This window comes from Myxine glutinosa, chromosome 1 (assembly GCF_964187855.1).
Source record: "Myxine glutinosa chromosome 1, kmMyxGlut1.1, whole genome shotgun sequence".
NCBI lineage: Eukaryota > Metazoa > Chordata > Myxini > Myxiniformes > Myxinidae > Myxine > Myxine glutinosa.
In genome coordinates, this window is record NC_136261.1 from 77,540,916 (window position 1) to 77,568,878 (window position 27,963).

The 27,963-nt window shown below is 46.2% G+C and overlaps 1 protein-coding gene across 2 annotated transcripts in view; it reads left to right on the top strand.

Annotated features, from left to right (window-relative positions):
- LOC137425388 (growth arrest-specific protein 7-like) overlaps positions 1 to 27,963 on the top strand; it is a 161,836-nt gene that overhangs the window by 103,676 nt on the left and 30,197 nt on the right. For both annotated transcript variants that reach the window (XM_068113800.2, XM_068113792.2), the window contains exons 3-9: positions 4,950 to 5,024; positions 6,551 to 6,633; positions 11,324 to 11,368; positions 13,917 to 14,006; positions 14,875 to 14,990; positions 21,827 to 21,901; positions 26,599 to 26,677. In XM_068113800.2, the coding sequence (XP_067969901.2) occupies positions 4,950 to 5,024; positions 6,551 to 6,633; positions 11,324 to 11,368; positions 13,917 to 14,006; positions 14,875 to 14,990; positions 21,827 to 21,901; positions 26,599 to 26,677 (563 nt within the window). The remainder of the gene's footprint in view (positions 1 to 4,949; positions 5,025 to 6,550; positions 6,634 to 11,323; positions 11,369 to 13,916; positions 14,007 to 14,874; positions 14,991 to 21,826; positions 21,902 to 26,598; positions 26,678 to 27,963) is intronic.

The window sequence follows — 27,963 nt, forward strand, 5'->3', positions numbered from 1 at the left end:
TGAGCGAGTCGGGCGCACTGAATTGAAAATATATAGAATGCTCATACTCAGTGAAAAGTGAAGCCGCCGTGTCGCCATCTTGGTTAGCACGACTCGACCAACTCGCTTCGCGGATCTCGTTTGTTTTGAACGTGTGAATTACGTGCGAACGCGTAACTGTGAGTTTATGGCGGCAAGGAACATCACGTGATCTCTCTGAGCGAATCAGCGCGCTGCTCTGCCACCTGCTCAGATTCCGTGTATAATATTCCTCGCTGAAATGCGCTGAGGTAAATATGAATAAAAAATATGGATCTCGTAAAGATGAAAGAAAAAAAAACCTATGTGGTGTGAATGGCAATGTTCCTCGCTGAAATGTGAAAAAACGCAATCGCTTTTCGCTCTGAAATACGTGCGAACGCGTAACTGAGTTTATGGCGGCAAGGAACATCACGTGATCGCTCTGAGCGAATCGGCGCGCTGCTCTGCCACCGCCTCAGATTCCGTGCATAATATTCCTCGCTGAAATGCGCTGAGGTAAAAATATGGCAAAAAAATATTATGAATTTTTTTTTTTAGGTCGGCCATGTTCTTCCCAGGCTCAATGGCCATGTCTATGCCAAATATCAAGCACGTGAGCCTCTCCGTTTAGGAGTCTATCGGTAACATTACACACACACACACACACAAACTGTGTTTTATATATATAGATTATATACAGTCACGTGAAAAAGTAAGTACACCCCATGTAAAGTTTTGACTTTTTCAACATATTTCAACATACAGTTATTTCATCTTCATTTCAACAATATTGATAGATAAAGGTGATATAATATAACAAATATCATGAAACATTTACATTTTGTAGTCCATTGTATAATTTAAATGAACATAAATGCAAATTTCGCATGTGGAAAAAGTAAGTACACCCCTACATTTATCACTACTTCAAATACCTAAAATTAGAATCAGGTACACCAGCTCAGGTGCAAATGATTAGAACATCGTTAGAGAGGATCTTGGAGGAACCTGTCTTATTTAAACCTCAGACATTTCGTTTGGTTTGCTCTTTGTTGTTGAAGTGTGCGGCATCACCATGCCTCGATCAAAAGAGCTCTCTGAGGCCTTCAGAAAGAAGGTTGTAGATGCCTACGAGTCTGGGAAGGGATTTAAAAAGATCTCCAAACAATTTGAAATCAATCATTCGACTGTCCGGAAGATCATCTGCAAGTGGAGAAGATTCCAAACAATTGCGAACTTGTTCAGGCCAGGCCACCCCAGCAAGTTCAGCCCGAGAGCAGACCGCAAGATGCTGAAAGAAGTCTATAAGAACCCCGAATGTCATCACGGGACCTACAGGTAGCTCTTGCCACTGTTGATGTCAAAGTGCACGAGTCTACCATTAGAAAGAGGCTGCACAAATGTGATCTACATGGGAGGTGTGCCAGGAGGAAACCTTTGCTGTCCAGAAAGAATATCAGGGCAAGACTAACGTTTGCCAATGAACACCTCGGCAAAGACCAGCACTTCTGGAACAATGTGCTCTGGACAGATGAGTCAAAGGTAGAGCTATTTGGCCACCGTACCAGAAGACATGTTTGGCGAAAACCAAAGACAGCATTTAACCACAAGAACCTGATACCAACTGTAAAGCATGGTGGTGGAAATATTATGGTTTGGGGCAGCTTGGCTGCATCAGGGCCTGGGCAGCTCACCATCATAGAATCCACTATGTATTCTTTTTGTACCAGAGGGTGCTTGAGGATAATGTGAGGCCATCTGTCGGAGAAGTTGAAGCTCAACCGAAGGTGGACCTTGCAACATGACAATGACCCTAAACATACCAGTGAATCCACCAAGGAATGGCTGAAAAGAAAGAAATGGAGGGTTCTGGAATGGCCAAGTCAAAGCCCGGATCTAAATCCCATCGAGATGTTGTGGGGGGATTTGAAACGAGCTGTGCATGCAAGAAACCCCTCAAACATCGCACAGCTGAAAGAATTCTGCATGGAGGAGTGGGCAAAAAATTCTCCCAGTCGATGTCAGAGACTGGTAGACAGTTATAAGAAACGCCTACTTGAGGTTGTTTCTGACAAAGGGGGCAATACCACCTATTAGAGCCAAGGGTGTACTTACTTTTTCCACATGCGAAATTTGAATTTATGTTTATTTAAATTATACAATTGTTACGTGGTCCTCCCGGTAACTACCTGGTCTCGGTGACCCCCGGACCGTGGGAGGCACCCCGCCAGAAAGATTATGATTTATACGCTTTCGTAACGCAATCAAGATGAATTCCAGTCCATAAGAAACCCCACACCAAGGATTCCGAGTAATCAATAATATATTCCCCCAAGGAATCAACAATCAACAACCATCAACAATCCACAATCAACAATCAATCCCCGAGATGATTAAGATGGCCATCTTATATATGTGTGTCCCTTTTCCCCACTCCCGACCCCTTGGGTACTCACGACCCCTTTGGTCTCTGTCCCTCACAATGTCTCTGGGCCCCTCCTGAACAAGGTTATGGTCGGCTTCGCCGCACACGGGCGGTTGAACGAACCCCGGGCGGACGTGCTTCCACCGGGCACGTACCGTACCGGGAACCACGGCTGCAGCGCACACCTCCTGGCCAAGCAAAGCGGGCAAAGCAAGTGCCGCTTGCAACGCGCGCGAGGCCCCAAAGTGCGACCCGTACGCGTCCTTGTAGACGGTGCGGCGAACTGTGCCGGACGCTGGGTCTGTGCACGGCCCCACGGCAACTTTACGTGTCAAAAGGGTAGTTACACGTCCCGGTAACTCCTCTCGCCAGACGGGCTTGGGAACGCAGGTTTTCCACGCTGCTCAATATCGATCCCAACTCTCGTCGGAGCTGGGCGAGGAAGAAAAAGAATCGTCGCTTCTCCCGGACCTCGTGTCTTTTCTTCTTCCGTTTCCGGTCTCCTTTTTCCCAGAAGGGCTCCTGACCCTTTAATCACAACAACCCTTAATCGACTACACATTGATAAGCAAAGACCTGAATAGTAATTCACATACATTCACATAAATATGTAACACAATGGACTACAAAATGTAAATGTTTCATGATATTTGTTATATTATATCACCTTTATCTATCAATATTGTTGAAATGAAGATCAAATAGCTCTATGTTGAAATATGTTGAAAAAGTCAAAACTTTACGTGGGGTGTACTTACTTTTTCACGTGACTGTACATCATTATACATTTGGACATGAGTTTAACTGTGTAATTATAAACAAAAACTTTTGGAAACTATTATTTGTACACCGAAAACATTTATTGAGAAATTTAATCTACAAAAGTAAAATAAAAGACAATAAACTTCTAATTGTGTGAAAAGATTAATGTAGGACATATGGTATATTTAACATGATATTTATTACCTCCACCGTTAAGGTGGACGGAGGTTATGTTTTCACCTCTGTCTGTCTGTCTGTTACTTAACGAAAGTAAGTTGGTCTGTATACAAAAGTAAGTAAGTTGGTTGGTTGGTTGGTTGGGTTGAAAGTAAGTTGGTCTGTTGAAAGTAAGTTGTAGTAGCGTCTCCTTGTCTGTTTATTTTACTGTTTGTTACATGATTATTGGCCAAACTTTTGAAGCAATCGTTCTGAATTTGTTTGTGTATGTAGGTGACCGACCAAGGACAGCAAGGTATTTTTGGTCAGGGTTCGTTAGCGGATTCAGGAATATTTTTTTAATGATCCTTTAACATTGAAAGATAGAGTGAATTAAAATTGATGAATCAAAGTTCAATCCAGCATGTGAATTTATTTGTTTCTTTATTAATTTAATTATTTGTCATTTTATTTCTTTATTAATGTAATCATTTAATGAAACAATTACTCAACTATTTATTGCCCCTCCCTCCCCACCCACATAAAATTGTATTGGAGATGAGAAAAAATTGCATTGGAGATATGAAATGAAAATAGTCTTCGCAAAAAGGAGGATGAAGTCAATTTGTTGGAGGACCTTTCGGATCCAGATTTGGTTCCTGGAGATAGGGCACTAATTTATACTCTTGACAATTTCTCCGAAACAGATGATAACCACAGTAAGCATATAACCCGCTTTGTAATAAAACAAAACAAATATAACTGCAACACAACACAAAAAGAATTCACAGTAGGCTAGCCAACAAAACTACAGTAAATATCAAATACAACATAAATTAAGATAAATATATTTACCTGGAAAAAGTGGGTGATTTCGAATTTGTTTGTTTGTTTGTATGTGAACAGGATATCTCAAAAAAGTGGACGGATTCGACGAAATTTGGTGAAGAGGTTGGGCATGTGACGAGGAAGAATTGATTAGATTTTGGTGAAGATTCAGATCGGGATCTGAGAATTTTTTAAAAGTGATTTTTCACCATTGAGAGATTGGGCCAAAAAACGATGTATAACACGATATCTCACGATATAAGACACGATATAAGACACGATATAAGACACGAGTTTTTAAAGAAAATGATTTAAGTGATTCTTTAGCATTGTGTGATAGAGCCAAAAATGATATGTAGCAGGATATTTCAAAAAGTTGTGGACGGATTCAGATGACCCATGGTGGATTAGTTGGTTTGGTGACAAGAACAACTTCATTAGATTTTGGTTCAGGTTCGAATCCAGATCCGGCCTATCAGTGGGATAGAAAACATAAACTGTTCAGCCTGGCGGAGGTATGCGCTCTACTGAGTGTCATTCTGGTTGTACTTGTATTAACATTTAGACGACTCCCACTACTACTACTACTACTACTTTAATGACACCGATTCTTCCCACATTCTTGTCCAATCATCTGTCTCTAATTTTATCTTTCTCACATTGCTTTATTTATTTATTTATTTGCTCAAAGTTTGAATTTCATTGAACTGTATTTCAAGTTTGTGGTTCAACAAACCTTTTTCTTCATCATATTTTCTTTTCCTTCTTCCTGTTTTAGAAACAACATGGGAAAGACCATCTGTGGAGCCTTCTGCAAAGTCACCATCCTCATCCTCACATTCCTCCCCTTCAGGTGAATGGTATTTCTTTTTAATCGTTTTCATTTTCACTTCATCACTGGATGGAAAAGTCACTTTTCACTTGTGTTTTCCTCGATCGTTCTTCATTATTTCTCACTGGGTCATTCACCCTCTAGATCAGTGGTGGCCGGGCAACCTAACCTAATCAGTGGACCACAGGTCTGGCCCTCAAACATCTCCAAGAGCTGTAAGACCTTTACCAAAAGCCAAAATTTAATGGTAAGGACAACTAGAACCTCCACTAGGCTGAGAACAATTTGTTTTGTATCCACTGTTCGGCTGGATCTGGATTCGGACCTGAACCAACATCGAATCATTTCGTCCATTTCACACACCCAGCTACCCACCAAATTTCGTCCGAATCAGTCCACAACCTTTTGGAATATCCTGCTCACAGACAGACAGACAGAGAGACAGACAGGGGTGAAAACATGGTGGCGGACGTAAAGTCAAAATTGATATTAAAAAGTACAAGTCAGGAGACGACGATGGTTCACGAGCGAGCGGTATTCAATGACAAAGGTCAAAACCGACATTGAAAAAATATAAATAGGAATATATTATCTGTTATGAGACGATTTAGCTACATAATACCGAAAATTCGGTTCGATTCCGACAACATTGAAAATTTGACCTCTGTGACCTTCAAAGCTCAAAGGTCGAAGATTCTTGAAATTTGTTGGAAAACTTGTATTTCATGATGTACGTGATAATATAAGATCATGTACGACATTTCACCCTATCAGGAAGCGAACAATGTAATAAAACCATCAAAAATCGACTTTTCTAAATTTCGTGACCTTGTGACCTTGACCTTGGGGCGAAAATGAAAAATCGAGCTCCGTGGGGCTAGACACATGACATTGGCCTAACCAAATACCGAACCCCCTGTCAGATTCCACCAAACCCCTCGGAGAAGATGTAGCTTGAACTCGATTACCCCCTAAAAAGACATCTTTTTCGGGCGTGGCTCCGCCCACAATGGGCGCAATACGCCCACTCTAGGCAGGACACAACTAGATCATGATATCAACCTCCCACCCAAGTTTCATCAAGATCGGATGATATCATCGGGTAGTTATGCTGCGGATAGACACACACACACACACACACACACACACACATGACGAATATGGTGGTCACTTGATAACTCGTGAACCAAAAACATGAGGTTTTGTAACAAAGTGAGATTTCAGCCCAGGTGGAGGATGGAATTTGCATTGTCATCTATGGTGAATAGCAGGTTTACAATACAGGTATATTTTGTGGGTTTCGGCCAATAATGTTAACCAATATCAGTGTTTACTTTCTTTTCAACCATTTTTCATGTCTATGTTGATTTTGTTTCTGTTGAAATTTAATAAAAAGAGAGATTTTAAACAGCCAATGGCAGATGTTCAGAGCATGGGGGGCGGAGCCTAGCTGAAATTCACAGAAGCAGGTTACCTTTGCTATCATGTTGACAGCAGGATGAAACAGGTCTCGCTCTTGCCTTATAATGACTTGTCTTTTGTTTTAGTCGAAACGGTACATGCTTCCCCCAGTACAAACCAGCGCAGTGCTGACGCCATTCATCCCAGGAAGTCTTCCACTGCCTCTCAGGTAGGACCTCCCTCTGAACTGAATTATGAGCACTCAATTACTGGATGTCAAAGTCTGGAGCAATGTGTCCTGGAGCCATGCGTTTTGGAGAAATGTGTACTGGAGCAATGTGTCCTGGAGCCATGCGTTTTGGAGCAATGTGTACTGGACCAATGTGTACTGGAGCAATGTGTCTTGGAACAATATGTCTTGGAGCATGTGAACTGGAGCATGTGAACTGGAGCAATGTGTACTGGACAATGTGTACTGGATCAATGTGTACTGGAGCAATGTGTCTTGGAACAATGTGTCTTGGAGCATGTGTACTGGACAATGTGTACTGGAGCAATGTGTCTTGGAGCAATGTGTACTGGACAATGTGTACTGGAGCAATGTGTACTGGACCAATGTGTACTGGAGCAATGTGTACTGGAGCAATGTGTCTTGGAACAATATGTCTTGGAGCATGTGAACTGGAGCAATGTGTACTGGAGCAGTGTCTTGGAACAATATGTCTTGGAGCATGTGAACTGGAGCAATGTGTACTGGACAATGTGTACTGAACAATGTGTACTGGATCAATGTGTACTGGAGCAATGTGTCTTGGAACAATGTGTCTTGGAGCATGTGTACTGGACAATGTGTACTGGAGCAATGTGTCTTGGAGCAATGTGTACTGGACAATGTGTACTGGAGCAATGTGTTTTGGAGCAATGTGTACTGGAACAATGTGTACTGGAACAATGTGTACTGGAGCAATGTGTACTGGAGCAATGTGCACTGTAGCAATGCGTTTTGGACCAATGTGTACTGGACCAATGTGTACTGGAGCAATGTGTACTGGAGCAATGTATACTGGAGCAATGTTTCTTGGAGCAATATGTCTTGGAGCATGTGTACTGGACAATGTGTACTGAACCAATGTGTACTGGAGCAATGTGTACTGGAGCAATGTGTACAGGAGCAATGTGTCTTGGAGCAATGTGTACTGGAGCAATGTGTACTGGAGCAATGTGTCTTGTAGCATGTGTACTGGACAATGTGTACTGGAGCAATGTGTACTGGAGCAAGGTGTACTGGAGCAATGTGTACTGGAGCAATGTGTCTTGGAGTAATGTGTCTTGGAGCAATGTGTACTGGAGCAATGTGTACTGGAGCAATGTGTACTGGAGCAATGTGTACTGGAGCAATGTGTACTGGAGCAATGTGTACTGGAGCAATGTGTCTTGGAGTAATGTGTACTGGAGCAATGTCTTGGAGTAATGTGTCTTGGAGCAATGTGTACTGGAGCAATGTGTACTGGAGCAATGTATGCTGTGGCAGTGTACTGGAGCAAAACTGAAGCATCACTATGACCAGTTCTCCTATGTTTTATTGGATCTTCCTGTTTTATACTGGTGTTATATGAGTGTCCTGTTTTAAGGACATCTTTAAAAATTTTTTACATGATCGAAGCTCGCGTGTGTGATGCTTCTTCACACCCAAGAAGAAATAAATTTTCAATTTGTCTTTGTCAATGTGTACTGGAGCAATGTGTATCTTTGTTTCAAATTTCTAAATGGCTTTGATTGGTAATGCAACGTGTGGCTTGTCATGTATGTGGGTAAACGATAATTTGGGAGTCTTTGAGGCAGCGGTCTGTTGCCTATACACCACCCATGCTCAATTTGTTTTGTCTGATTGATTGAAAAAAAACAAAATTTCCACAACCAACTTTTGGATTAAATTGAACCAACTTTCACTTAATATGTTTTCTCTCCAAGGAGCATTTCCATGTTTCAGGGTGGGACAGACAAACAGCATTAGCCTATTATGTATGTAGATGTTTATTCGTTATCAGTGTATCAGTATATGATGTTTATTACTTGGCAAAAAAATTATTTTTTGACAGGTTGATCACTCCGGTTTGTGTGTTTGTTTGTGTGTGTGTGTTTGTCTGTCCGCTCACTTATACTTGCCTACAGGTCACAATTTTAAACCGATCTTCACGAAACTTCACCAAATGGTAGAGTTCGTGGTCCGACAAAATCCTATATATTTTTGGGGTCAAAAGGTCAAAAGGTCAACAGAGGCCAAAGGTCAACCACTTTTTTGAAATTTCTAAAATCCTCAATTTTCATCCGATTGACTTGAAATTTGAATAGGATTTACATATCGGCTAACTGAATTCAACCACCAACTATTTTTGAGATCAGCTTAGGCCAAAAGGTCAACATAGGCCAAACGTCAACAACAATTTCGAATTTCTAAAATCCTCAATTTTCATCCGATTCACTTGAAATTTGAATGGGATACACATATCAGTTAGCTGAATTCAACCAACTATTTTTGAGATCAGCATCGGCCAAAAGGTCAACATAGGCCAAAGGTCAACCACTTTTTTCAAAGTTCCTAAAATCCTCAATTTTCATCCGATTGGCTTGAAATTTGAAAAAGATTTTCATATCACCTTACTGAAAGCAACCACCAACAATTTTTGAGGTCAACATAGGCCAAAAGGTCAACATTGGCCGGATTTCTAAAATTGTCAATTTTCATCTGATTAACTTAAACTTTGAAGACGGTTTGCATATCAGGTCACTGAATTCAACCACTCATTATTTTTGAGGTCAAAAGGATGCTCCACTGAGTGCCATGCTATTTGTTCTGTTTTGCCAAGTGTCACTCTATGAGTGATTTTTCATTTGTCTGTCCGCTCACTTATACTTGCCTACAGGTCACAATTTTAAACCAATCTTCACAAAACTTCACCAAACTGTAGAGTTCGTGGCCTGACAAAATCCTATATATTTTTGAGGTCAAAAGGTCAACATAGGCCAGAGGTCAACCACTTTTTTTCAAATGTTTAAAATCCTCAATTTTCATCCGATTGACTTGAAAATTGAAAAGGATTTTCATATCAGCAAACTGAATTCAACCACCGACTATTTTGTAGATCAACATCGGCCAAAAGGTCAACATAGGCCAAAAGGTCAACCACTTTTATTAAATCTCTAAAATCCTCAATTTTCATCCAATATACTTGAAATTTGAATAGGATTTTCATATCAGCAAACTGAATTCAACCACCAACTATTTTTGAGATCAACATAGGCCAAAGGTCAACCATTTTTGAAAATATTTCTAAAATCCTCAACTTTCATCCGATTGACTTGAAATTTGAATAGGATTAACATATCAGCAAACTGAATTCAACGACCTACTATTTTTGAGATCAACATTGATCACAAGGTCAACATATGGCAAAGTTGAACAACTTTTTTTCAAATTTCTAAAATCCTCTATTTTCATCCGATTGACTTGAAATTTGAAAAAGATTTTTATATCAGCTAACTGAATTCAACCACCAACTATTTTTGAGATCAGCATAGGCCAAAAGGTCAACATAGGCCAAAGACCAACAACCATTCCAAATTTCTAAAATCCTAAATTTTCATCCGATTGAGTTGGAATTTGAATGGGATTTTCAAATCAGCGAACTGAATTCAACCACCAAATATTTTTGAGATTGACATCGGCCAAAAGGTCAACATAGGCCAAAGGTCAACCACTTTTTCTCGAATTTCTAAAATCCTCAATTTTCATCCGATTGACTTGAAATCTGAATCAACATAGGCCAAAGGTCAACAACAATTTCACATTTCTAAAATCCTCAATTTTCATTTGTGTGTTTGTTTGTTTGTCTGTCCGCTCACTTATACTTGCCTACAGGACACAATTTTAAACCGATCTTCACGAAACTTCACCAAATGGTGAAGTTCGTGGTCCGACAAAATCCTATATATTTTTGGGGTCAAAAGGTCAACATAGGCCAAAGGTCAACCACTTTTTTGAAATTTCTACTTTTTCCTCAATTTCCTCAATCCTCAATTTTCATCCGATTGACTTGAAATCTGAATAGGATTTGCATTTCAGCTTACTGAAACTAACCACTAACTATTTTTTAGGTCAACGTAGGCCAAATTTCTAAGATTGTCAATTTTCATCTGATTAACTTAAAATTTGAAGACTATATGCATATCTGGTCACTGAATTCAACCCTCAACTATTTTTGAGGTCAACATAGGCCAAAAGGTCAACATAGGCCAGATTTCTAAAATCCTCAATTTTCATCCGATTGACTGTAAATCTGAATAGTATTTTCATATCAGCTTACTGAAACCAACCACCAATTATTTTTGAGGTCAACAGTGGCCAAAAGGTCAACATAGGCCAGATTTCTAAAATTGACAATTTTCATCCGATTAACTTAATTTGAATAAGATTTGCATATCAGGTCACATAATTCAACCACCAATTATTTGTGAAGTCAAAAGGATGTTCCACCGAGTGCCATTCTACTTTGTTTCTCTTTTGCCAAGTGTCGCTCTATGAGTGATTTTTCATTAGTTTATCAGTGTATCGGTATATTATATGTTTATTAGTTTATCAGTGTATCAATATATTATATGTTTATTAGTTTATCAGTGTATCGGTATATTATATGTTTATTAGTTTATCAGTGTATCATATGTTTATGCGTTTTTCAGTGTACCAATATATTATATGTTTATTCGTTTGTCAGTGTACTAATATATTATGATTATTAGTTTGCTCGTGTACCAAAACAGTATGTTTCACAAATATGGTGAGTACACCCAAGACAATTAACAAACACTTCGACTGTGCGCTTATTGACATCATGTTTTTTCTCTATCCCCATTTATCATAGATCAACACACCCAGTAAGAAACCAGCAGGAAGTCAGACTGCTACGGTGAGATTTTTTTTTTTTTTTTTTTGTATACTGAATCGAGGCTCGTGAAAGAGCTAACATTTATTTCACAAACAAATCAACCAGACAAACAAAATATATAAAAAGAGGGAGCGGAAGACAAGATGGGGAGAGAAGAGGAAGCACACAAACACAACATTTGAGAGCAGGGAGAAGTGTGGGAGGGAGAGGGCTTGGGGGGAGGAGGCGTGGGAAGGGGGGGGGGGGGGGGAGAGGTATAAAACACAAGGGGACCGAAATTAGCGGGGGTAGAAAAGATCAAGGTTTTGAATGGGGGAAGATAAGAGATGGTGGTGAACAGCTGTTTTAAAGACCTGGAGGGTGGAGTGGGATTGAAGAAAGTGAGGGAGTTTGTTCCAGAGGCGGGAGAAAAGAGGCATGAAGGAGTGAAGGTGAGCAGAAAGTCTTGATTTTGGCAGTTTAACCATAAGAGGGTTGCAGGCAGATCTTGTGCGACCTGTAGGAATATTTGCTGGACAGAGCCCAGAGAGAGCTGGGGGGGCAAGGCCAGAGAGGAGTCGGTAGAAGACGGAAAGACCACCATCCTGCCTGCGGTGAGTGAGTGAAAGGCCCTTGGAGTTAGCTTCATCGCGGGAGATTTCAATGATTATGAACGCTTTGGTTTCAATAGCGTGAAGACGAGCTAGGTGTGAGGCAGGAGCACCAGACCAGAGGGGAGAGCAGTATTCTATAGAGCTGCGGATGAAAGCCTTGTAAGTGGTGAGGAGCTCAGGTGTACCAAGGAAGGACTTCGCACGACGGAGGATGCCCAGTCGGCGACTGGCTTTGGAGGCCAGATTTGAAATGTGGTTTTCCCAGGAAAGATCATGGCAGATAGTGAGACCCAAAAGATTGAGTGACAGAACTTCTTGGAGAGGATTATTCAGAAAGTGGATGGGAGGGTTGTCCAGTCGGTCTTTTCGGAGAGACATCGTAAGAGTGTGAGATTTGTCAGGATTTAAAGACATGTTCCATTTGTTTGCCCAGTCTGTGATTTTGTCCAGGTCTGCAGAGAGTGAGGAGGCTGCAGGCTGCCGATCTGAGGGATGAGGAATGGAGCGACAGAGAGTAGAGTCGTCAGCAAAGAGATAGTGAGGATTTTCAAGAGAGTCAGAGAGATCATTGAAGAAGACCAGAAAAAGCACAGGGCCCAGAACACTGCCTTGGGGAACTCCAGCCTGAACAGGAAGAGGAGATGAGAGAAACCCATTCAGGGCCACACGTTGACTACGACCAGAGAGGACGTCCGCCAGCCATGCAAGGAGATTTCCATGGATACCAAAGGAGGAGAGTTTGGTGAGCAGAGCGGGGTGCCAGACCGTATCGAAGGCACGTGAAATGTCAAGGGAGACAGCTCTAATTTCCTGTTTGGTGTTGAGGACCTCCATCCATTGTTGAGAAAGCAGAAGCAGCATGTCCAGAGTAGAGTGACCAGGTCTGAAACCAAATTGATGGTCAGAGATCAAGCCATTGGAGAAGAGAAAGGATTTGATATACGAAGCAATGATGGATTCCATGACTTTGCTGATAATTGGGAGAAGGCTGATTGGTCTGTAGTTGCTAGGATCTGTTTTTGCACCTTTTTTGTGCAAAGCGGTGATGTTGGCTGATTTCCAAGCAGATGGCAGATGACCTTGAGCAAAAGAGAGGGTGAAGAGAACAGAAAGAGGGAGTGAAAGAGCGGAAGAACATGATTTTAGGACCCGTGGGCTGATGCCGTCAGGATCAGTTGCAGAATCAGAGTCGAGGGTTGACAGAAACTTTTCCACCTTGTCAGGAGGAAAGGACACAGAGTCCAGGAGCAGCTGGGTACGACTGGGTACGGTGGGTACAGAGAGGGATGGGTTTGGGACACAAGATTTAGAGGCAAACACAGAGTTGAGGCATTCAGCTTTTTCACGTGGTATTAGGGGTATTAGGGGTAATGGTATTAGGGGAAGGTGTATTGATGTAAAAGGGAATGTTGGTTGTTGAGAGAGAGAGAGAAAAAGTCATTGGAGGAGAGGATGGTAGTGTGGATATTTTAGAATAAAACACATCTATACTATATTGTAAAGAGGCCGTATCTATCTGTCTGTCTGTTTATGTTTGTTGTAGTATAACTTGAGAAGGGATTAACAGATTTCATTGAAACCAATGATGGCGGATTCAGGGAACTCCCAGCAAGGGTTGTGATTCAAAATAAAAAAGGATGGCTTGTGTATGGACACATGGGCACATGTGCCAAACTGCAAACGCCAAATTGAGATGCTGATTATCCCCGCACGGATTTGACTAAAGCCCTGATGTGAATTTTATTACATTTATTTTATGGCATTTGTTTTGGCTAAAGCTCTAAGTTAAACATTTTTGTTTTCATTGCTGTAAAGTTAATTGTTGCCAAAGTTTCGCACATGTTTACCAACTTCTTGCTTTTCCAGCCTCGTGATTTTTAGATTTTTGAACCTGGGACTTCTGAGTGACTCACTGGTCACTCAGTAATGTTCATGACTGTAGGCCTTAAAACTAATGGTGATCATTGCTCCTTTAGGTAAATGGCATCACATTCCCTCACCCAGAGTCACATGTCGAGCAAGTGCTGCTGAAGCCTGGAGAATGGAGCTATTGTGACTATTTTTGGGTGAGTTATTGCAACATTTTCCACTCTTGTTGATTAGCTTCTTATCTTGATCGCTTGTACCTGAAGATCTTACAAGGAGACTCCAGCATTCCAGCACAGAAGAAGGCCTGAGCAATAAATATTGACGAAGGTCAATGTTTACACATTTATAATTGTTTAATTTTCTGTTGCATTCATCTTAATAATCGGCTAGTTAACTTAATGGGAACTCCAAACAAATTGTCAAATCAATCAAATCTTTAGGATTCTTCTTCTTGATGTATGAACAACCTCCTTGATGAGCCTCCGATCAGTCAAAACAAATTGCTTCTATTTTCCTTAATCAATCTTCTTTATAGTTCTTCCCTGTTGATGTCTTCTATTTCAACATTATTGTAAACGAAAGGTGCTTTTCTGCATAATTTTTTTTTTTTAACTCTTAAATCTACCTTGTGCAGCTTTTCCCTTTCCATACTCACTCTTCATACGCATAATAATAATAATAATAATAATAATAATTCATTTATTTTGTATAGCGCTTTTCAAGAAGCCCAAAGGCGCTTTGACAGAGTGCAAAACATAATGCATAACAAAACATGAAAACAACAATTGCAAAAAGACAAGAATCAATAGGGAAATATTTAAAGCAAAAGGAGGGAGAAGGAGAAGTGATAGTCAGGGGTTAAATGCTGTGGGTTGAATGTTGGATGCAGTGTTGAACAGGTGGGTCTTTAGTGATGTTTTGAATGTGGTGAGTGAGGAGGAGTCTCTGATGGTGTGAGGTAGTGAGTTCCAGAGGGTGGGAGCAGCGATGGAGACCATCTGGTAAGTTATTTCTCTGTTCTCACTTAACTCTTCTCCTGTTTCAATGTTGCTTTTGTGCTTCCAGGCTGACCGACGAGATAGCCAAGGTGCTGTGCTGCACACGGGATTTGAGGTTCTGCTTAGTAAGCAGCTTCGAGGACGACAGATGGCGAAGGAAATGGCAGAGTTTGTGAGGGAGAGGTGTGTTACAGCCATTACATCTTCGTTATAATGCTCACATTGGCCAATATCTTCAATATCTTTTGGCAATCATCACAAGGCCTACATTTCATATTGAATGTAAGCATTATTATATAAGTAGTCATCATTGGTCCTTCTTTCAGGACTTTATAGCCTGGTGTTGGCTTAGCGGTTAGGGTGCCGGCTTGGGATCCTAGGATCCTGGGCTCGAATCCCGGTCGATTGCTGAATTAACACCAGGGGGGTTGACTCAGCCTGTCATCCTTCTGAGGTCGGCAAATTGAGCACCAGCTTGCTGGGATGAAACCAGCTTGCTGGGATGAATGATCCCGGTGTGTACCCCAGCTTAGAATAGGTACACCGCATCCCTGCGCATCTGAAGAGCGTGACCAAGGGTTGGCGTCAGGAAGGGCATCCGGCCATAAAAACATTGCCTCAAACAGGGAACCATGATTGTTATGGGGCCCGCAAGGCTAACCCCTGCTCTAGTGGGGGAAAATGGCCTTAAAACGATCATTCTTTCAGGACTTTATGCCAAAAACCTTTCTCAGTGCATGGGTGAAAAATGTATCCCACAGTAGATTTTTTTATTTACATGATTACACAATCGGTCATCGTCATCACTTACATAGTGCCGGTTCTGCCGAGGCTGTTCCGGAATGTTTGACTGAGGCCAACCCAGCACAGGTAGCCGCTCTATTGCCGAGTCCGAGTGATTATACGTGAGAGCAGGTATGTGGCATTTGGCCAGGATGCCAGCACACTCTTCTTCTAAAGCCACCGTTGGATCTTTAAAGTCCACCAATTAGTGCCAGGAAATAGGACACCCAGCTTAACATTCCTCTGAAAGATGGCGCATTCATTGATATCCTGCCTGTGGAGGACCAGGATGATGGCTTATAGTCTGTTCAGGAATCATACCCAGATGAAACGGATGAAAAGTGAGTAGGCCTCCTCATATTGAATCTCCTATGGAGTGACATGATGTCTGAGTTTTCAACACAAAATGCCATAAATTGTACTTCAAGATGAACTTGCCATCAAATCACAACCAAGAGTATTCTACACTATGCTGCGAATCATTACACCATCATGGTTCTATGCTGCGAATCATAAGCAAAGCAAATTTCAGGCAAATGCGCATGTGCAGTCCAAGCTCCACTCCTCTCATCAAGATGGTGTGGAGGATCACACGATTCTTTTTGTTCCAGTATTATAGATACGTAAGTTTACTGTCCAAGGATCACATACCCTTGTATTGTCAGATGTGCAATGTATGTGGAAATGGCCACTTTGTAGCGGTTACCGCTGGATGCACACAATCGCCTTGTACCGGCCAGAACACGGCCAGACGCGCCTCTCCCGGGCATGCCCGGACTCACTGTTCCCGGGCACGCCCGAACCTCCCAGGCACGCCCGGTCTCGTCTTTCCCGGGCATGCCCGCTCTCGCCTTTCCAGGGCTCGCCCAGAGCATCCGGGCATGCCCGCTATCGCCTTTCCAGGGCTCGCCCAGAGCGTCCGGGCATGCCCGCTATCGCCTTTCCAGGGCTCGCCCAGAGCGTCCGGGCATGCCCGCTATCGCCTTTCCAGGGCTCGCCCAGAGTGTCCGGGCATGCCCGCTCTCGCCTTTCCAGTGCTCGTCCAGAGCACCCGGGCACGCCCAGCCTCGACTTGCCAGGCCGCAGCCAAACACACCCGGGCAGGTCCAGACTCGCCTTTCCAAGGCTCGCCCTTGACACCCGGGCATGCCCGGTATAGCTTTTGCCGGGCAAACTTCCCGACATAAATGTGTATATATATTGCTGCCCGATAAACGGGCTTTTGTCAGAATACCTGAGCTGTTTTGTTTCAATAAAGCAACTCGGACGAATTCCGTCTTTGGTCGCGTCACTTCTTTCGACTCGCGTTGGAGCGCAGCTCCTTCACTGGTGACCTACCGACATGGACACGGCAGTGACTCTTAAACTGCCTACCTTCTGGGAGGCTCACGCGGCTGTTTGGTTCGCCCAGGCGGACTCCCAGTTCGCCCTGCGAGGCATCACCGCGGACGACACCCGCTTCCACCACGTCGTGGCAGCGCTCGGTTCCGCCACCGCGGCCCGCGCCCTGAGCCTCCTCGAGCACCCGCCGGCTGCCGACAAGTATGACGCGCTGAAGACGCTCCTCCTCGATGCTTTCGCCCTCTCACCGGCGGCACGCGCACGGCGCCTGCTCGACCTGCCCGAGCTCGGCGACACGCGCCCGTCCGAGCGCATGGACTATATGCTCTCGTTGCTCGGTGAGCACTCTCCGGATTTTCTGTTCCGTGAGTTGTTCCTTCGCCAGCTGCCTCACCCGGTACGCCTCGCCCTGGCTGGCACGTCGATCACCGATCCCCGCGCCCTCGCCAGGGAAGCCGATAAGATCTCCTCGGCGGGCCAACACATCGGCGCGGCTACCTGGAGCCTGCCGCCGTCCGAGGCGACGCCCACGACGCCCGAGCGCCCTGCGCGGTTGGAGGCCGAACTGACGGTGAAACTGGCGGCCGCCACGCCGCACCGACCGCTTCCGACACGACGGCCGGGGCCTCCACCTGACCAGGCGTGGTGTTATTACCACGCCAGGTTCGGACACAAGGCTCGGACGTGCCGACCCCCGTGCACTTTCGGCAAGTCGGGAAACGGCCGGGCCGGCGTTCATTCCCAGCCATGAGCGCCGGCCACTCGGGCAACTTGCTTTTTATTCGGGACAAAGCGTCCGGGCGGCGTTTCCTTTGTGACACCGGCGCCCAACTGAGCGTCATACCCGCCTCCGAGCAGGACAGGCGGGACGCCGTTTGCGGCCCCTCTTTGGTCGCTGCTAATGGCTCGGCCATACGCACTTTCGGCCCGCGCAACGTCACCCTCTGCTTCGGCAGCCAGCGCTTTCAGTGGACCTTTGTGACTGCTTGCGTCCCCAAGGCTTTGCTGGGCGCCGACTTCCTCTGCGCGCACGGGCTGCTGGTCGACGTCAAACGTCATCGCCTTGTCAACGCCGAGACCTTCAGCTCCCTGGCGTGCACGATGAGCAGCTCCGTGCCGACCGAACTGGCGTGCGCCCTCCCGACGGCGAACGAGTTCGCTCGCCTGCTCGCGGAATTCCCGGCTCTCACACGGCCGACGTTTTCGGCCGTCGCAGTGCGGCATGGGATCGAGCACCACATACCCACTACGGGCCCGCCGGTCTACGCCAGGGCCCGCCGCCTCGACCCGGCCAAGCTCGCCGTGGCAAAGGCCGAGTTCGACGCGTTGGAGCACCTCGGCATCGTGCGGCACTCCAATAGCGCGTGGGCCTCACCACTGCACATCGTGCCAAAGCCGGGGGGCGGATGGCGCCCATGTGGCGACTACCGCCGCCTCAACGACGCTACCACCCCCGACAGGTACCCGATCCCGCACATCCAGGACTTTTCCGCCCGCTTGGCGGGACGGGTCATATTTTCCAAAATTGACCTGATACGGGGATACCACCAGGTACCTGTCCGGGCGGCCGACGTCCCGAAGACGGCCGTCATCACGCCGTTCGGCCTGTTCGAATTTTTGAGGATGCCGTTTGGCCTCAAGAACGCGGCCCAGGCGTTCCAGCGCTTTATGGATGGCGTGCTGCGCGACCTGCCATTTCTTTTCGTCTATCTGGACGACATCCTCGTCGCCAGCACGTCCCGCGCCGAGCACCTCCTCCACCTCCGAACACTGTTCGGTCGCCTCAGCGAGCACGGCTTAATTGTCAACCCGGCCAAATGCCACTTCGGCACGACGACCGTTGACTTTTTGGGCCACCGCATCACCAATACCGGGGCCGTGCCGCTGCCGACCAAGGTCGAGGCCATCACCACGTTCCCGCGTCCCCGTTCCATCAAGGCCCTACAAGAGTTCCTCGGCATGGTCAATTTTTATTACCGATTCGTGCCCCGCGCTGCTCAGCTCATGCGGCCCCTTTATGAGGCCCTCCGGGGCACGCCGGCCAAGCATGACATCGTTTGGTCCGCGGCCATGGACGCGGCCTTCGCGAGAGTAAAACGGGCCCTCGCCGACGCAACGCTGCTGGCTCACCCGGTGCTCAACGCGCCCATCGCCCTCACTACGGACGCCTCCAACTACGCGGTGGGCGCCGTCCATGAACAATGGGTGGACGGGGTTTGGCAGCCACTCGCTTTTTTCAGCCGGCAGCTCCGGCCGAACGAGTTAAAATACAGCACGTTCGACCGCGAGCTGCTCGGTCTATTCCTGGCCGTTCGCCATTTCCGACACCTCCTGGAGGGCCGCCCGTTCACGGCTTTCGTCGACCACAAGCCGTTGGTCTACGCAATGGCCAAAGTCACGGAGCCGTGGTCGGCCCGCCAGCAGCGCCACCTCTCCGCCGTGTCGGAATTCACCACGGACATCCGGCACGTCGCCGGCAAAGACAACGCTGTGGCCGACTGTCTTTCTCGGGCCAGCGCGAACGCGGTCCACCTCGGCGTGGACTTCGCGCTCATGGCGGCCGACCAGACCACCGACACCTCGGTGCAGGCCCTCCGGGCGGCGGACACGGGCCTCCGCCTGGCCGACATCCCCTTCGCGGGCACCGTCCTGCACTGCGACGTCTCCCAGGGCCAGCCTCGCCCCATCGTGCCCGTTTCCTGGCAGCGCCGCATCTTCGCCTCCATCCACGGCCTTTCTCACCCGGGCCGGAAAGCTTCTCAGAAGCTGGTGTCGGCGCGTTTCGTCTGGCACGGCCTTCGACGGAACGTCCGCGACTGGGCCAACGCCTGCACGGCCTGCCAGCGGGCCAAGGTCCACCGCCACACCCAGGCCCCGCTGGCACCTTTCACCGTGCCTGCACGGCGTTTCGACCACGTCCACGTGGACCTGGTGCGTCCCCTGCCCCCATCGCGGGGGTTCACCCACCTGCTCACCATGGTGGACAGGACCACCAGGTGGCCGGAGGCCGTGCCCCTCACCTCCACCACCACCGCCGACGTGGCACAGGCGTTCATCGCCACCTGGGTCGCACGCTTCGGCACACCGGCGGACATCTCGTCCGACCGCGGCCCACAGTTCACGTCCGAACTTTGGGGCGCGGTCGCCCGCTCGTTGGGGGTCACGCTGCACCGCACCACGGCCTACCACCCCCAAGCCAATGGGTTGTGCGAGCGGTTTCACCGCTCCATGAAGGCCGCACTCATGGCTGGCCTTCAGGACGACGGTTGGACCGACCGGCTGCCGTGGGTCCTTTTGGGCCTCCGCACGGCCCCCAAGGAGGACCTCCGGGTGTCCGCCGCCGAGCTCGTCTACGGCCAGCCACACCGCGTCCCGGGCGAGTTCGTGCCCGACGCTACCAGTCCCTGGTCCGCCGCACACCAGCGCTCGGACCTCCAGGAGGCCGCCCGCCGATTTGCCCCCGTGCCAACATCCCGCCACGGTGGCCCCCAGTCCTACGTCCCCCCGGCGCTTCGCACAGCGGAGTACGTCTTTGTGCGTCATGACGCGCACCGGGGGCCACTCCGGCCGCCGTACGACGGGCCCTTCCGGGTCCTGCGACGGGGTGACAAGTCCTTCGTCGTCGACGTTGGCGGCCGGTCGGACCGGATCTCTGTGGACCGCCTCAAACCAGCGCACATGGACGTCGACCGATCACCACGGTTGGCCCTTCCTCCGCGGCAAGGCCGCCCCCCGTCCACAGTTCCCCCCGGTCGACCACCCACCACCACGTCGGACCCCTCCCCACGACCCTCCAGGGGTCGCTTCGGCCGGGTCATCCGGATCCCCCTTAAATTGACCCTGCCGGTGCAGGTCGATTCTGGAGGGGCGTGTGTAGCAGTTACCGCTGGATGCACACAATCGCCTTGCACCGGCCAGAACACGGCCAGACGCGCCTCTCCCGGGCATGCCCGGACTCACTGTTCCCGGGCACGCCCGAACCTCCCGGGCACGCCCGGTCTCGTCTTTCCCGGGCATGCCCGCTCTCGCCTTTCCAGGGCTCGCCCAGAGCGTCCGGGCATGCCCGCTATCGCCTTTCCAGGGCTCGCCCAGAGCGTCCGGGCATGCCCGCTATCGGCTTTCCAGGGCTCGCCCAGAGCGTCCGGGCATGCCCGCTATCGCCTTTCCAGGGCTCGCCCAGAGCGTCCGGGCATGCCCGCTATCGCCTTTCCAGGGCTCGCCCAGAGCGTCCGGGCATGCCCTCTATCGCCTTTCCAGGGCTCGCCCAGAGCGTCCGGGCATGCCCGCTCTCGCCTTTCCAGTGCTCGTCCAGAGCGCCCGGGCACGCCCAGCCTCGACTTGCCAGGCCGCAGCCAAACACGCCCGGGCAGGTCCAGACTCGCCTTTCCAAGGCTCGCCCTTGACACCCGGGCATGCCCGGTATAGCTTTTGCCGGGCAAACTTCCCGACATAAATGTGTATATATATTGCTGCCCGATAAACGGGCTTTTGTCAGAATACCTGAGCTGTTTTGTTTCAATAAAGCAACTCGGACGAATTCCGTCTTTGGTCGCGTCACTTCTTTCGACTCGCGTTGGAGCGCAGCTCCTTCAACTTCATCCCACGATCACCACATTGGCCAACAATTTCTGGGTGAGCAGACAGACAGTCTATTTACGTCAAGGTTATGCCTGTTCATGGTTGTGCTAATGACTTAATTCTTCAATTTAATGAAACAATTCTGACATCTTCATTTAGTTAATTGAAGTTGAACTTTCTATATCCACTCCTACATTGAGTAAACGGTCTGTTTAAAATATTGGGAACTGTAGTTTTCTCATCGGAGTTCTTTTTAGTGTGAAAATCTTGGGGCATCTTGAGGTGTCGGTGGTAATGATGCACGATGCACACGGCAGGATACGGATTGAAGAGGAGTATGCCAAGGCCCTTTCCAAGCTGTCCCTCAACACTCTTGCTAGCCAAGAAGAAGGGTGAGCAACATGGCTACCTAGATCTTGTCATTAACCTTTTCACATCACTGTCCTCACTCTGAAATAATGAAATGTTGAACAACATAAATTATTGAAAGGATGGCTGTCTGTTTTGGCTTAGACATTTTCACATTTTTATTTCTTATCACATTTTGTGTGGTATCACAAGCACATTATGAGATTTCATTGTCTTGATAAAGGAGATAGAACCAGAACACTGTGCAAATAATTCATACAATATTTGGTGACATCTGAGTGGAATGCGCAAAATTGACATACGCAGGGACGTGGCAAAGGGTTTGGAAGGGAAATACAGACTTGGCATTTAATATGGAATATATATTTTTTCTTGACTTGGGTTTACTTTCTTAACTCAGTATATCAATCTAGTGAGTTTCTTTTACAGTTTGGTGATTTATTTGTTAAAAGAACCATGTCACTGATTGTCTGTCGCAGCAAGAAGTCAACAACAGGATTATATCACAGGTGGCGTGGCAAAATGTACGGACAGGTGTATTTGATATTTGATGATTGGCTTCACAGTCGGGTATACAAGGGTTGTTGCGTTCTGTATTAGTGGAAAACAACTGCTGCACGTCTCCAAAAGTTATTGCCGCTTCCTCTGGAGATGGTCCGTCAACTCGACAATGCTGTTTGTCATGGAGTGGTGGCTTTACGAAATTACGGCATGAAACAGCGTGCTATTGATCGGCAGTATGGCATCACTCAAGGTCAGGTGTCAAACATCCTGAAACGAAATGCTCAGAGGGGTGTCCCTACTCCAATACCGAGGCCAGGACGTCCCCGCAGAACCACAAGGAGGGATGATCGCCAGCTGCACCGGTTAGTCCGCAATGACCGTACCAAGTCAGCTAATCGGCTTAGGGCTGAGTGGCAGCAACTGACAAATGTGCCTGTATCCAGAAGGCTAGTCAACCAACGACTGGTTCAAGCAGGCTATCGTGCCAGGCATCCCCTGAGAAAGCCATGCCTGACCAGACAACACCACCAGCGCCGATTGCAGTGGGCCAGAGAGCACCGTCAATGGCAGCCAGGACACTGGAATCGCATCATCTTCAGTGACGAGTCTAGATTTCTGGTCTATCGTCAAGATGGCCACGTCCGAGTGCGCAGACAAGTGCATGAAGCCTACAACAAAGATTGTATAGTGCCAAGAGTCCAAGCTGGAGGTGGTGGGGTGACCGTTTGGGCTGCTTTTCATGCAGGGGACAAAACTGACCTGGTTGTTCTGAATGGAAACCTGAACCAGTTCAAGCACAGGGCCATTCTGGAAGAAACATTGCTTCCATGTGCTCGTGCAGCCTTTCGAAGAAACTTTGTCTTCCATGATGACAATGCACGGCCTCATCGTGCTCGCATGATCCAACACTTTCTTCCTGACCGTGGTGTAGAGCATATGGAGTGGCCTGCCATGTCCCCGGATATGAATCCGATAGAGAACTTGTGGGCAGAATTAACGCGTCAAATCGACCACTTGGACCAGCAGCCTGCCTCTGTGCGTGAATTGCAGCAGGCTATTGTCACTGCATGGCAAGCGATTCCTGTTCAAACCTTGGCAAATCTCGTGTACAGCATGCCTCAACGTGTACGTGCTCTCCTGAATGCTCGTGGGGGTTACACGAAGTACTGAACTGTAATTTTACTGTCCGTAATCCCAGTCGTAATTTAACTTTTGTTTTTGTTAAAAAAAAATTTGGCTAATGTGCAAAATACAGAGATACTTCTGGAAAACGTACAGAAGTTTAACACAGTACTGTCCATGAATTGAGTTCGATATCAGTTTACATCACTTTCAAGGATCAATTTATTTGTTTCGAAATGTCAAATGTGGTTTTTGTTTCTTTTAAAGGTCACATTAACAAAATCTAGAATAATTTCAACATAATTCCAATGAACGTTTGGTTCTAAGACATCTTGAAAAGTAAGTTCACCCCCACAAAAAAAATATTCCATATTAAATGCCAAGTCTGTACATGAGCTAAGACACAAATATTTTGTGTGGGAAAATGAGGGCTGCTAAACAAAACTCGACACTATCTCACTAATTACAGTATTTACATCACACTTATGCTAACATGCACTATGAAATAACTATAGTAAACTAAGGCCAATTAACTCTAAGCTATATCCATTTAAAAAAAAAAAAAAAAATATTGTTACAGCCACGGGTTTCGGATCTACTACGAGGGGGATCCTCGGTTCCCCTCAAACTTACCGGACTTGAGGCCACTGATCACAAATAACTTCTTGCTAGGCAACTGTGAGTGTCAATTGGTCCACCACGTGGCCCCAGGGTTGTCCGTCTGACAACCGTTTACCTGAGCCATGTGGCTTCCCAATCAGGAGACTCGACCTGGATATGCACCAATCTTATCTCAACCGGATCTTCATTAGGGCGGCAGAGCAACCGCTGGTGCATGCAGGACAGGATGAGCCAATTAATTGGACAATTATAACCTCCCAGTCTAACTTGTATACAAACAGCACTGGATAAATAGGGAAATGACGAACAAGGACAGATTGAAAAAGAGGTTTAACAAGAGAGATTTATTATTACAAGAACCAATGGTATAAAATGTGGATTATGCAAAGGGAGAGGGAACTCAAGGGCTTTAATATACAGTAAGGGTAATCAAAATGGATCAAAAAGGAAGAATGAAATTCAAAATGTAAAAGCAGTGACAAGCAAAAGAGAGTGCGGCGATATTTACACAGCAAAGAAAATGGACAATGGCAGAACTTTACCTATGCCTTACCTACCGGCTATACACAACATGGATACCCAATCAGACCATAGGTAGAGTGGACATGGGCAGAACTTAACCTATGCCTTACCTACCGGCTATACACAACATGGGTACCCAATCAGACCATCCTCAGAGGGAGATAAAAAGAGAAAGTGCAAGGGTTATCGGCCTCTTTATCTTACCGGACAAAAGCCATCATGCTCCTGTGACCCAAGCGCTAAAGGTAGGGGACAAAGGGGAAGAAATACTGTGGCGTCTGGGGTGTTTTGTGTCATAGAGTTGCAGGATGCCGTGCATGTCATGCATGTAAGTGCGTGTGGTGTGAGAGAAACTGCGAAGGTGCGTTATCAGTAATTGTCACTCCGTAGGCGTTGGGCCATGGCAAGGCCGTCAGTCGTTGATGCCCTGAAAATAACAGTTGATGGACTGTGCCTTTGTTGATCTCATGATCAGTATAACTGATCAGGACTGATCAGTATAACAACTTTATATACAGACAGCTGAGAAAAGAATGCATGGGATAAATAAATAGCCTACTGTGTAAGAGTCTAAAGAGAGTGTGTATGCGTGGCTTGACTTCGGCCCTAACCGGTGTGCTCGCTCCACCCGCTCAAGGCTTTGGCTCCCAGCTTGATCCCGCCAACGTCAATGCCAGCATTAGAGTCTCAATCGCCACTTGCAAAGCACACAGGACAAGCATCAACCACGAGCCAATGTAGGACCAAAGCCAGGAACCAATGCGCTGAGCTTTCGCCAGCAGCGCTTTTATAATCCCTTAGCTGTGGCGTGCATCCTTGGTGTGTGTAGATGAGGTGATGATGGAGGAAGAGGTGGATAGTTCGTGGGTTGTTGAGGTGATGTTGTGGTTAGTGGTTTGTGAGGTATTTTGGGTCATGAAACCATGAACAAAGAAACAAATATACATACATACACACACACACACCTATAATAATAAAAGGCAGTGTCCGTCCGTCCATATGTCCGTCTGTCTCCTCCATAACTCCAAAACCATGAAACCTAGCGGCCCCAAACTTTGCATGCATACACCTGGACCTCCAACAGATTGCAATGATGAAAAGTGGGTGTTTGGGTATTATAACACCCTTTTTGAAGATGATTAACGAGGTGCTCATAAGAAAAAAAAAACGAAAGAGACTTCCCAGAATGGCGGCCCGCCATCTTGGTCAGCCCACTGCACCTTGCTGGGTTCTTAAGCTGCCATTTTGTTTCAGCCTACTCAAACGTGCTTTGCCTTGGAAAGGCGATCAATTTATCATTGCATAATTGAAGCATAATCATCAAAATCTGGATTCGAATATGAGGATTGGATGCTGTAAACTAAATAAATGTCCAAATCTGGAGTGAAATCTGACAACATTTACCATATCTAGTGATTTTATAACCAAGTGTATATATGCATTTATTTAAGCGAGGCTGTGATTCTCATTCTGGAATTAGTTTTTTTTTTTTTTACTTAATAATAATTATTACATAATTGAAGCATATCATCAAAATCTGGATTCGGATATGAGGATTTGATCCTGTAGACTAAATAAATGTAAAAATCTGGAGGGAAATCTGACAAAATTGACCATTTCTTGCGATTTTTATAAGTGTATACTGTATGTGCATTTAACGTACCCAGTGTATATATACATATATATATATATATACTGTATATATATATATATATCTATATATATATATATATATCTATATATATATATATATTATATTATATATATATATATATATATATATAAAGATTGGATGCTGTCTAATGAAGTCTCTGCAGATGGTTGAAGATGGAGATTTTAGATTTGGTGTCATATGTCACAGACATTATATGGTGGATTGTAGCTGTTAAATGGACTGTGAATTATGATTGATGGCAATGATTAAACCAATGGCACTAATATGCCTTTGCAGAACTCTCGGCAAGGCATGGGCCCAACTCAAGAAGAGCCTTACCAGTGAATCAGAGGTGCACAGCAAGTTTGCCTCCAAGGTACATATTAAAAGCAGTCCTTTTGGTATTTTGTTTTTATCATGATGACACATCAGGGGAAGGGATGAACCCAAAAACTAAGAGACACCTCCTTGGTGGAAAAGCAAAGAAAAGATGGGAAATGTATAATCAGGATGGGGTGGCATATGTAATTGGCCAACTGTACAATAAAGAGAGGGTGACAGTCTTCAGGGAACTTTTCAGACTTTCAGTCGGATTGCACTGGTGCTCCGGGATTGGAGATTGTGCCAACAGTGCAAAATAGTGGCCTCCGAAGGGCCTCCCAGAATCGTGAATTGGCAGAGACGGGGACCCGAGATTATGCACCAGATGATGAGACAGGCTTCCAGGGTGCTACACCTGGGTCCGGGCCTCTACCTTTCTGGTGGCAAGCCAGTGGGAACATCAACTCCAACGGTACTCTCCAACAAGTACACCTGTGTTCGGGCCTCTACCTTTCTGGCAGTTAGCCTGTGGGAACACCAACTCCAAGGTGACTTTATAACAGGTACTGCGGAACCAGGAATGCAACCTACAAGGCAGAACGAACCCCCCAAGAGCTTGCGACAGAACCAAAAAGAAAGTACTCCTAAGGGACAGGTGATGGTACCTCAGGTGGGTGGCTGTAAACAACTTTGCATGACTATGCAAAGGCAAATCATAAATAAAAATGACAGAATTACTTTGTATTCTGGTCCTGTTAACAGGCTCAGTCAGCATATTGACAACATCAGTGCAATTATATTTGTTTGTATTACACATTAAACAGAGAAGTGATGTTGAGAGACATTGCTCGACTGTACCTGCTATGGCTTCAACATTGTATTACCATTAGTTGTGGTTGGGAAAAACCTTATTGTCCAGTATATTTTTCAAAACACTTTTCCCTCACTTTTTATTCCTTTCCAAACTTTTTGTACACTGATCCTTTTCCTATTCCATCTCCAGGCGCTGCATGACGTCATCGCTGGGCACTGAAGGGGGCCTGGCAATGACGCGCGCTGAAAGGGAGTTTTCTTTCTTTCTTGTTTGTTATCTTGCCAAAACGAAGTTTTTGCAAGATGTATTAGTCAGCTTGTATGTTTGTTTTTTTGTTTGTTTTTTTTTTTGTTTTTTTGTTTGTGGTTAATCATTTTTTTTCCACGTTTAGATCACTCTGTAGACCACAGTTATTATTGGAAACTCCTGTAACTTCGCATATCAGAGTCCTATAGAGATACCCTTCAGCACCCAAAATTTTGAAGGTCAAGGTCAAAGGTCAAGGTCACTTTGTGGTCAATCATGGA